This window comes from Candoia aspera, chromosome 9, assembly GCF_035149785.1.
Source record: "Candoia aspera isolate rCanAsp1 chromosome 9, rCanAsp1.hap2, whole genome shotgun sequence".
Lineage (NCBI taxonomy): Eukaryota > Metazoa > Chordata > Lepidosauria > Squamata > Boidae > Candoia > Candoia aspera.
Window position 1 is genome coordinate 10,912,662 of NC_086161.1, and position 12,240 is coordinate 10,924,901.

Here is a 12,240-nt window from a genome sequence, read left to right on the forward strand (position 1 = left end):
ATGTGTAAATGTTTTTTGTTTGGAAGAAGTACTATTGACTTGACTTTTGCTGTTCATAGAACTGCTAAGAATACAGTTGAAGGACTGAACCTTTGAAACCAATACTTTCTCCATGTCTTCTTTCCCTCACTATTGCTTTAAATCACTTTTACAAGTTTCACATCAGAACTTATATTTTAATCCACTAAAATACAGAAGACATAGTTCCTATTTTGAATAGACTGGTAGAGTTCTTAAAATAATTATTTGCATTAGTTTGTGATTAAATTAAAACTTACTTTGAACTCAGTCCTTCTCTCAGTGTAATTCGGAACACACTGATGCTTATTGCAGCTGGCAGCTTCTTGCTATTGCCTCTTTCTGTGTATGACCCCCCCTGGACTTGATGACCTTTCCTGGGGCTGGTCATGGTCCCTTTTCATTGTGATGGGCTAGAAGTGGCTCATGTGGAGTTGATTATTTCCTTGCTTGTCTGGTCTGTTTGGTGCCATAACTTCAAGTCATTTCCATTTTCTTCCTCTGTTTTTGGCTGACCACAGTGAAAGGAAATGCTTTTACTGGCGACAGGATCAGTTTGCATGCTTGGCTGACTTGATTGAGCCTGTGAAAAGGTGGGAGTGCCTAGTAAATAAACCCCAGAGGTGCTATGTTTCTTTGGTGTAGTTAGTTGTGATTATTAACCTTCTAAAATCTGCCCAAACATATATTTCTCTTATTTTTTAGTTTTCTTTTCATTAATGCTTCTTAATTAAGGACAGACTTGTTTAATGGAAAATTATCTAGTGTGAGAGAATACTAATGTCTATTATGTATAACTTGTCAAGAGATTTTACAGTTCTCTAAACAACAACATCAGCCCTGCAGTTAGCAGTTAAAACTAATGGGCAGCATATCAGTTGTTAGTAGCCTACTTCTAATTGCTGTTTGCCCCCTCCAAAGGAAACCCCTAGTGATCTTTGCATGCCAGCTGATCCATTTATTTTGCAGATTTCCGCAGATATTCTGTTGGTCATGAAAGAGCTGGGTGTGGGGGGATGTCTGATTTCTGTTAAAATACTGTAGTTTTGCTACTTTTTACTTTAAAGGTGCCTTGGCGTGGAGCTTACAATCCAGATTCACTTACCAAGATTAAAATAATGCATGGTTGTATATGAATTATATATAATTCAGGTTTGGAAATCCTGTGGTCTTCCAGATATTGCAGAAAGCCACGGAGCCCTTCCCCTGAAGTAATGGGACCATGGCCTAACTTGGCCCTTAGTAGTGCAGGATAGATTTTGATGTTTGTTTATAGCAATTTAAGAAACATTATATATCAGAGCCATTTAATATTGATTCAGGCTGAGTTAAGAATTAAACATTGTGAAAGTTAGGACTTTTTTGTGAAGCTGTTTATCAAGGAGGCTGAAAAACTAAACAGCAACAACAGGACAGCAACTATCATTGGATGTTATTGCTACAGTCCCCAAAACATGTTTGAAAATTTGATTTCAACCAGTATTTCAGGTGGCAAATTAATATATGAGCCACTGTAAAAGGAGAACCTAGTTCAAGTCTCAGTAAAGCATTATGGATAAATTGAGGGACACAGAGAACAGTTATCATAAATCTAGAATCAACTACTTGTGAAGATGTTATTTTTTTATAAGAGCAGAATCTCTTCAAATCATCTTTTTCTTTTTTCCTTTCTGACATGATACTGCTTTTGACTTTTGGATGGACTCTCAAGGGAGACATATTTGGCACCAGCATATGATATCCAGCATATGATATCTTGACAGGCTGAAACTTTTGTTTGGGTCAGGCATTTGAAATTACAGATTTTTCAGCCAATTAGATGTCTTATTCCCTCAATTTCTCTGTATTATTGAATCATATATATTAACCTTATACTGTAGATTTCAATTTGTATATATACTTCCAGGACAGTAACTTTTAAATAAATCTACAGTTTCAGTAAAAGAAGAAAACATTAATATTAATGTAGCTGAATAGAACTTTGTGGGTAAAAAGCATATGTAGAAGAAAAGATGTAGAATTCATCTACATAGCAGGTAGACTGTTTTGCAAAAGATGGTAGCTTAGATTTAGTTTTTGGTAAATTTAATTTGTGAGGACTTCCTTTTTTTCCTGCATGCCATTTAAAAAATCAGTTCACAATTGGCTCTCAAGCTCTTTAAGGTCTTTTTTTTTAAATAGACTAGTGCTATTGCTAACCTTTGTAGAGTTCAGCTGGATGTTTTGAAAAATGCATTTTCTTTGGGTATGGATTTTTACTAAATCCTTACTATAGATAATTCTAACTCTGTGTTAGCTTCCCTGTTCACTTATATTGATCATATTGGCAAATAGCAAAGGCCTGGGGTTTAGCTATTATAGAGAGCCTCCTTACAAATTTGCTTTCTAATTATCTATTGGCCCATCAGCCTCTTAAACATAATAAATAAGCTTGTCAATCACCAATATAACAAACTGTCTGACTAAATCAATTCAGAATATATTCCAGCAAACGAGCAGGCTGCTGGAATAACCAACTGAATGAACTTTCTATTAGAGCTCAAAAAGTTTCTAAGGCAGTCTTAAAATATGCTAGTCATCAAGGCAATAATTACTCTCCTGTAGCAATAAAACTGTGTAAAGCAAAAGTTCTGAGCTTGTTGCCATTCGGTGCACAACCTTGTGTTTATATGGATTGCCCTACTTTAGAAGCTGTTCAGTCTAAGACATGCTTTGTGTCCCTCACTCAACTTCATTTGCCTTTGTTCTGCTAAAACTGGGCTGCATTTTTCATGGGGCCAACATGAAACTTGCCATCTCAAATTTTGGCTGAAACAAATCCTTTGGGTTAAGTCTTTGGTTCACTTCACCCTACTGGATATGTTTTCCTCATCCCTAGGATGCAAATTGATTGATTTGGCATATTATGGCCTCATAACAATAGCATTTCTTGGTCCATATAAAGCCTTAATTAAACTTAAACAGAGGATTTGGGATTTAGATCTACAAAATGGCAGGGCCAAAACCATCCATCCCTATTATAATATTATTATATTATATTATGGCACAATTGCTGGTTCTCCATGGACAGTTCCTAGCTCCTCCTATAGCATTCTCCATATTTCACATAGGAGACTTTTTAACCTCAGCTTGAATTGATGCACTACTTATTATGGAGGCTATTGGGAAATATGCTAGTCTTCCATACAGCAATTGTATGTGTCTGTTCAGATACAAAGCTGAATCAGTATACTCCATATATTGTTACATTGCCCATTGTACATTGAAAATTGCAATCTTCTTTCTGCAAAACCTAATTTGGACAGCTACTATAAAGATTGCCAATTTTTTAGCAATATCTATGGCATGCAGAAGCCAGTTGATATCCTCTTCTCATCATTAATTGTTACAGGGTTGTTGTTTTTTTCCTTCTTTATTTAAAATTTTGTATTCGTGTTTTTGTGGTCTGAGATTGTAAATCAATGACTTGATTGAACTACCACATAGATTATTTCCATGAGGCCCTGGAATAAGATATATTATACTGGGAATACAACTTTGCCTTCCAGCTTTCTTTAATTATATATAGTATAGAGAATTTTGAGAGGAAATGTATAGTGGTGACAGAGGGGGTGGGTATACTTTTCATCTCGTTCTGTTCCCGTCCCAAATGTTAGGGATTTTCTTTTCTTTTGTTGAAAATCCCATTAATGCCAGATCAAAATTTTTAAAACTTTTCATCCACATGATGAGATATACTTTTTAGGAACAGGCTGGGGAAAGAAGAGATAACTTATTTATGCACAGTGATCACACAGAGATATCAATTTTTTTCTTGCTCCTGGAGTTAAGTAAGGTGGAGCTGCATGTGTTGATTTTTACTGTGGTTAATGTTCACAGCTAGGAACTTTTTTTAGATGTATTTTCCTGATTTTTATTTTCTACAAAGGAGTGGGGAATTTGTGCCTCATTAGATGCTGTCACAGGTCTCCCAAACCTGACGTAAAAAAATACAGCATTGGCAAAGAACCATACATGTAAGTTTGTATTAATTCCTTGTTTCAAAATATTTCCTTTATGGTCATAAACCCTTGTTTCTGTCATAAAAGAACCTATGGGAAGAGAAAAATTCAAGTGTTAAGATTTATAGATTATTCTTTAGAAGTAGCAGAAGCCAACTACGCTGAAGCTATTTGGGATTATTTCCTTTTTGTAAGATAGCTAATTTGTTTATAGAATTGTGGAGTGCACTGTGAACTTTAAAATAACAAGATTCATACATGTTTCTACAAGTAAAAAGACTGATGGTATTAAAGGCTTTCCATTTTGTGTTTTAGTTCTGGTACATATGGTTGAGACTGTATAGCTGTCAACACCTAGCTGACTGGGTTTGGAAGCTAAGCAGGATCAGCCCAGGTTAGTACTTGAGATAAGAGATTAGCAGGCAACACCTGGAGGAAGAAATAGAAAGCCACTTCTGTCATGTTGCCAGGAAGATTACACGGATGTGTCCATGAAGCCAAATGCCAATTTACCTGTATACTTATTTAAGCCTTACATTTTCACTCATGAAAAATATGCCTCAAAGATGTTGCCTACATTTTCTTCTTTTGTAGGTTCCTCATTGATTCATATTACTCTGAAGCTCTTTGGCATCAGCCTTTGTAACCTGGCATTATGCATCCTGGTCCAGGACCTTCACACAAACTACTTTTTCTTACAGTTTTCCTCTCAACTGCAGCTTCAGGTAAATTCACTTTCCTTGGTGTCATATGTTTCGAATGTTCTTTTTTAGACTGATAAATGTCTGCCAGTGTTTGGCAGTCATGATAAAATCACCATACATGTGTGTCTTTTTTTTTTTCCTCTCCCTAGATTTGATTCCTCGCTTTGTTTCTGAACCTCTTTCTATTGTCCAGAAGCCAGGTGCAACTGTAAAACTTTACTGTTCTGCTGAACCATCTACAGCTTATCTCTCTTGGATATTCAATGGAGAGAAATTGCATAAGAAAATAGAGCAAGTAGACCCGCAGCCAGGATCCCTGACCATTTTCTCTCTTAGTCCTTCAAATTCTGGTACCTACCAGTGTGTTGCTAATAACAGTATTGGTGCAATAATCAGCAGGCCTGCAACAGTGTCTATAGCATGTAAGTTATGTTCTGATTGATGGTGAAACTCTATGCCTCATCAAAATTTTAATTCTTCCCATTGGCCTCTTTTTTTATTTTTGTTTACCAAACGTACATGAGCACTTTTTATCTCTTAACAAACCTTATTTTAGAGCAGGGCATGATCACTTAGTCACAACATAAAATTAGAGTGAAATAAAATTGTATGGACGCATCCGAATTAATTTAGAAAGAAGCTTATAAAAATGCTTTTTTAAACACAGCTGGAACAGATGTTTACACCAAATGAAATCTTCATAAAGATCTACTTAAATATATATCTGACTTTTAAGCAAAAAATATTTAATTACTTCTTACTTGAAAGGGAAGGGAGAAACAAACTTCGTTGTTAAAAGTTTATTAATCCCATAGCGATTATCCCACTTAACTATAAATTAAGGCTGTGCTGTGCTTCAAATATGAAACAAAATGCTTCGGACTGGCTTACACAGGGGTAAGGACAGAGGACTGTTCTACAACTTCTTAAACATGTCTTTTCCTTGGCAACCACCTGATCCAGTAAAAAGTGACTTCTTTAAGGAGTTTCAGGCAGGTGCTGTGTTTGTCTGTCTTCAAATACAAAGTGTGGCCCAGCCCAGTTATTAACTACATTTTATAACTCATTTCAACCTGCAAATGTTCATCTGGTAATTTAAAAAATGTGCAAACAAAAATGCCATGCCTCCTTCCCCCACCTCTTCTCCCTCCCCCCGTCCCCATCTGCACAGAAGACTTATTTCTGAGTGGAGGGTAATTTGACTGTTTGGGATCAGAAATAAATTGTCTGAATTATTCCTTTCTTATGCCTGAACTTGATACCTTTCCATTATAAATATACTTTGCTTTTGAAGCATGTCCAAAATACCCATAAGAGAAAAACTTCTCATAATTGAGAAGGATAAATGTTTTTGTAGAGTACTGACCCACAGCAAGATCCTCTTGAGAGCTTATGAACATTAGTTGGTACTTACAGATGCTGACAACTGTAGAAAACTGTGAATACATTAAGTGCCTTCTGTACTGTACTAATTGTTGATGAAATGGCTATAGCAGGACCAGTACTGTACTGAATTGGCCTTTAAGCAAGCTAGAATTTCTCAAGCTATAGTTGAGATATCAGTTACTTAACTTATGTTAGGCCACCACAGAAAACCAGACGTTAAAAAGATGTTTTATTGGCAGACTTACTGACTATGTGTTAAGATTCCACTAGTATTAGAACACCACTGGTCATTGCCTTCATCTGTCCGGTCTCACAAGGAACGGATTGGCTGGGGAAGAGTATGTTGTAAATGGGGCAAGCCCTGCATCACTTGGGTACTGTGATACTAGTCAGGTAGTTGGGTTAAAGCTGTTCCTATTCTTTCCTTAACCAGTTAGGAAATTATATTCTTTTGAAACAGAGTTCCACACTCACCTGGCAATCCTTTCAGCATTGAAAAAAATCAGAGAGATGTTCAGTTTTGTAGAGAACCTGACAAACTAAAGCTTCTCCACCAAGGCACTTTTGCAGCTGGATTTGTAATTATCCAGCAAAATTACTGGGGTTGAGAATACATATGAGGCTTGCTGTTTTCTTATTTTTTAGGAAGGGGAGGCTCAGCATGGCATCCAATCAGCTGAAAACACCTATTTTTATTAAGTAGAACTCTTTTGGTAAAGATCTACACAATCTACCAAAAGTTGAACATAAAAAAAAATCATTTTTTCTAGATCTTGATGATTTTGAAACTTCATGGAGAAACACAATTTCAGTGGAAGAAGGGAATACTGCTTTAATAGGTTGCAAGCTACCAAAAAGCAGTCCAAAAGCACAGGTTCGTTTCCGCGTGCGGGGAAAATGGCTGGGACAATCAACAGGTGAGTTTCTGTGTCCCTTAGCTTATCATTGAGAACTGCTACAAGGATTAATTTGAACTTTGCATTACATTTGCATTTTGAAGTATGATACAAACACTGAGTATTTTACTCAGTAGGAAATCAGTTTATATTCTTTGTAGTCTAATTAAAAGTAATTTTTATTTTATTAGAAAACTACCTTATTCTCCCATCTGGAAATCTGCAAATTTTGAATGTATCTTCAGATGACAAGGGAATATATAAGTGTGCAGCATATAACCCAGTTACTGATGATTTGAAACTTGAACCTACTGGACATAAGCTCATAATCAGTAGTAAGTATTACATTTAACAGAAGTGAAAATAAATGCCAATGTGCAGTGCTGCTGCTTTGCTAGATCTCTAATCCACCTAGTTTGGCTGAATGTCTTCCAGATTATCTTCAGGCCACCCATTATATATAACATTACCAGTATTTATCTTCATCATTGTTAAATGCTGTATCTGAATGAGTATTCCCAGGGTTAAGGATGTGAGCAACACTAGATGTTATTAAAAGCTGGATTTGTCTATCATGGGAAAGGGTAACTGTTTTGTATGTATCTAGGTCTCTAGCCCATAGCATATCCAGCTAGAATTGGGAAAGGCTCCTGTATAAAACCTGGGGTGCTTTGAGCTAGATAGACTATGGAGTTTATAAGGCAGTTTCCCACGTTAAAGTAGTTCAAAGCAGATGAGGTGTGAAGCATGGTACGCAAATCCTAATAATGACTCTGTTCTAGATGGCAGAGTAAGCTTGGCAATTAAAACCTGGGCTCTTTACATGTTTTAAATTTGGCCAATTATCAGGTAACAGATTACAATTAAATGTTCCCTGTTGTGAGCTAAGTTCAAGAGTGGATAGTTATGACAAAGCACATAAACATTGCAAACGAGCAAAATACTTTTGGGGAAAAACAAGTTAGGAATCCAAGGAATTTGGGATATCTAATTAGAAAAACTCACACTAACTTTTCCCTCAATTTGCAGACTCTTCCTCAGCGGATTTTCATATTGTTCATCCAACCAGTTCTCAGGCACTGGCAATACCTCAACATAGACCTCTGATGTTGGAGTGTATAGTTAGTGGACTTCCTGTTTCTTATGTTCACTGGTATAAAGATGGTAGAGATGTGCTAATTCAGAGCAGATGGAAGCTGTTTCACTCCCATCTTACCATTGATTCTGTGGATATATCTGATGCTGGAAATTATTCCTGCGTAGTGCAAAATAATTACGGAGTTGTGAAATATGTCAACTACAGCGTAAATGTGCTTGGTATGATGACAATTTTTAATTTGCATATTTAGAGTAAAAATGTTGCTGCTATAATGGAATGAAACAGCATATAATACTTCCTCTTTCTTTCTTTTCTTTTCTTTTCTTTTTTTGGTTTTAGAACCTGCTTCTATTTCAAGAGGATTGCAGAATCAGTTAGTGTCTTGGGGCAAAAATTTGCATCTTTCCTGTGAAATACATGGAAACCCTTTACCTAATCTTACCTGGTACCATAATGCAATTCCTGTTCATGTTTCTTCACGGCACTTATCTTCAGGAAACAAGCTGAGAATAAATCGAATCACCACAGAAGACACAGGATTGTATCAGTGTTTAGTAAACAATGGCATTGGATTTTCACAGTCCACTGGGAGATTTCATTCCCAAGCAGGTAAAAAGTACATAAGTCCTCCTTCAGTCTGTACACTACAGAAACAGCCTGTTTACTTTGTGGGCTATTCTAGTGAGTAAAATCTTGACGAACAAATTATGCATCAAATTGTAAGCATTGGCCAATTTCTACCTGCTAGGAAATGTTCCCATTATAAACCTGCCTGATCTCTAAAATTATCCAATGGCACAAATTGTGAATTGTCATCCTGTGGTCACTTGTGTATTAAACTTCTCAGAACTGATGCCTGCTGTTCAGAGTGTTGCTCCCTACAATATTTGAAGGTCCCCATGCCTTTTTCCCCCATTCCTACCCTTTTCATGCCCTTATTCTTCTCTTTGTTTTTAAAATATATTATAAGGTAATTAATTTGATTCATAACTGCTTTGAGGTAGCTTGTGCAAAGCAGTGTGTAAATGTTTAAAATAAACAAAAATAATCACTCCCCCCACCTTTGTTTTCCCTGCCAGTCCAAGTTTCTTCTGTACGTCCAGTCCCTGATGATAGTTCAGTTCTCTTGACAAGATCTATTATTGTAATAATATCTGGACCGGGAGATACATTTGTGGCTCAAGGCAATCTATATGTGTATGGTCAGAAGATTATAATTGCATATTATTCTTTGAAGCTCCGTGGTCTTTTCAGTGGATGTGTGTCTATATATGGATGAATAATAAATTGTGTTTTTCTGTTTTCATTTTTTAAATAGACAAAAGTTCCAAGCCAGTTATAACTTCATTGCCAGCAAACACCAAAGTGATAGAGGGTGACACAGTATCACTGTCGTGTAATGCCACTGGATTGCCTACCCCCGTAATCCGTTGGTACAACAGGCATGGAGTAATTACCACCCATCCTTCACAGGTGCTCTACTCAAAATCACAGAAGTCATCCCCTCAGGCAAGAACTGGCAACTCCATTGCAGACAGAGCCTACTTCATTATGTCTCGCAGTGGGTCAAGTTCCTTATATATCCAGCCTGTTACATCAGAGCATGCTGGGAAATACGTCTGTGAAGCAACAAACGATTATGGGCTTGCTCGTTCAGAGGTTTTTCTTACAGTTGGTGAGTGCCATCCAAGTTTCCTTACTAACTAGCGTGCAAATATTTGGGGCATTTGAGTGGAGGTTTGGACTAAGGGAATGCCTGGGAATTGCCACATTTAAACTTACAAAGATTTTACAGCCCATCAAATTTCTATTTCTATTAGCTTTCATCCATCTGAAACATGATCTTTCTGTGTCAGCCCTTTTCTCTGAGCCAAATCAGATGAATTATTTAAACCATATTTTTATGGCCACATTTTTATAATTGTGGCCTATATAATCAGTATTTATAATAAAAGATTTGAAATTATAGTAAGTCTGTTGTATTGATGTTTTAAGGTCAGTGGGGTTCAACTTGGTAATGTTGCTGACACTTTAGCGTTCATGTGACAGAACCAACTTTCTTCTTTATTTTTAATGAATTATCTACCAACAGCAAACTGATTACTATTTTAGCAGAGGCAGGCAGCCAGGCAAAAAGTGTTGCACAATGAAATGTTCACTTTATAAACCATTTCTTTTCTCAACTAAAAACAAATTCAATAATGAGAAACCATAAATATGATCATATACACACACACACACACATACTTATAATACTTGCTATGGCCACTCAGAATTTTAAATGTACCCACAGCTCAAAAGTGTTATCTGCTGCAGAATCCTTTCTTTACTTGACTTATGAGCAGATATCATAATTCTGGCCCATGAAGTTACTGACAGGCTCCTAAAGGCACTAAATTTTGTCTCCCCTGCTTTTTTTTTTTTTTTTGGTGCAATTGGCTTCTGTCAGTTTTGGAAAGATTAGTAATATCAGAGTACTTGAAGGATTTTTAGCATTTCTTAGCATTGTTTTCAACATATAGTTAGCCATGTTTATAAGAATTTAGAAACCAATGGACAATTACAAAGGAATAAAAAACTGTTCTTGCTTGCTGCCATAATCTAATTTTCATCCTTTCTAAAAAAGAGAGATTTATATTTAAGTAATGAATCATTTTGTGATATTAGATGGGAAGGTGATAGTATGTATATTAAGATTTAAGTGTCATTTCTAAAGATGTTTGAGCTCATGCATATCATTAATCTTCAAATTTTTCTATAGTTTCCTATGAAGCTAGTACAAAAGCGGAAGTTCCTTCTTTTGAAGTTGCCCAGAATGACGATGGAGATGGAGATTTTGATTCAGAAATGATTCTCCCCAGCACATCTCCAGCTGAGATCCTTACTGACAAAATTGCTACAGAAAAAACATCCAGTGGCATTTCCCCACCAGAAGCTCCTATCATTCTCAGCCCTCCACAGACACTTAAGCCAGACCAGTACAACCTGGTCTGGCGATCTGGAAAGGATGGTGGTCGGCCAATCAATGTTTATTTTGTGAAATATCGCAAGGTAGGACTATCTTGGTTTTCTGTAAAAAGCAAAGATTAGTTTTTATGGCTTAAAAAAAACTTGGAAAGCTACAGTATCTTGATAGTAACCATGAGAGAGAGAAAAATAGGATGCTGCTCTAAATCAATTTAAAGCATTGGTGGTAATAGTGATTAATGAAAGTTGGCTTGTTTTAAACATGTTTGGACCTTGTATTACTGATAGATTGAAATTTACATGTTGTAGTATTTAAAGGAATTCTTCTGGAGAACCTAAGCATTTCATTGTCTCTGTGCTTTTGTTTTTAAATACTGTTTTGGTAGCTAGACACTAGCTATATGAATGATACAATTCAACATTAGAACCATCAAGGTGTTTCCCTAAACCTTATCCAAAGGACTTTCTGTTTTTGGTATCATTTTGATATTAGAACTAGAAACCAAGTATATTCTAATTTAATTAACCAAATTCTTGAAATTGCCACTGTGCAGGGTGGCCAAAAGGGCAGAGATGGGGAGACATAGGTGGGTGGGGGGAGTTGAAGAGGAGGCAGTCCCTTACCTTGCCAAGGCTCAGGGCTGGGAGGGACCGACGGCAATGGGGACTGCTGCGATTGCCATCGCTAAGCGATGTGGTCCCGCTACATTGTACTTTATGACCGCATCATTTAGCGATGGAAATTCCAGTCCCAATTACCATCGTAGCTCAAGGACTACCTGTACTTCTGTTGATGTGTCAGTTACAAGCATTAAATCTGATAAAGGTTATGTTGCGTTTAAGTCACTTGTTGACATCTTGCTGTAGTAAGATAAGTGAAATCTTACATTATATTTTAGCATGAAAAAAAAAAAAAGGCGAAAGGTCCCCTGTGCAAGCAGCACCGAGTCATGTCTGACCTTTTGGGGGGATGCCGTTTTCATGCCGTTTTCTTGGCAGACTATAGCGGGGAGGTTTGCCGTCACCTTCCCCAGCAAGCCGGGTGCTCATTTTACCGACCTCAGATGGAAGGCTGAGTCAACCTGAGCCGGCTCCCTGAGAATCCATGCCTTTCTCTTTATTTAAATGAAGCAGATTTATAGAGTATGTTTTTTTGCTCTTAGCCTTTT

The 12,240-nt window shown here is 36.8% G+C and overlaps 1 protein-coding gene across 1 annotated transcript in view; it reads left to right on the forward strand.

Moving 5' to 3' along the window:
• The window catches only part of CDON (cell adhesion associated, oncogene regulated), a 43,088-nt gene that overhangs the window by 11,085 nt on the left and 19,763 nt on the right, over positions 1-12,240 (forward strand). The window contains exons 2-9 of the mRNA XM_063311442.1: positions 4,614-4,744; positions 4,873-5,145; positions 6,880-7,026; positions 7,197-7,340; positions 8,035-8,322; positions 8,444-8,713; positions 9,423-9,779; positions 10,866-11,155. Of these exons, the coding sequence (XP_063167512.1) occupies positions 4,675-4,744; positions 4,873-5,145; positions 6,880-7,026; positions 7,197-7,340; positions 8,035-8,322; positions 8,444-8,713; positions 9,423-9,779; positions 10,866-11,155 (1,839 nt within the window). The 5' untranslated portion in view covers positions 4,614-4,674. The remainder of the gene's footprint in view (positions 1-4,613; positions 4,745-4,872; positions 5,146-6,879; positions 7,027-7,196; positions 7,341-8,034; positions 8,323-8,443; positions 8,714-9,422; positions 9,780-10,865; positions 11,156-12,240) is intronic.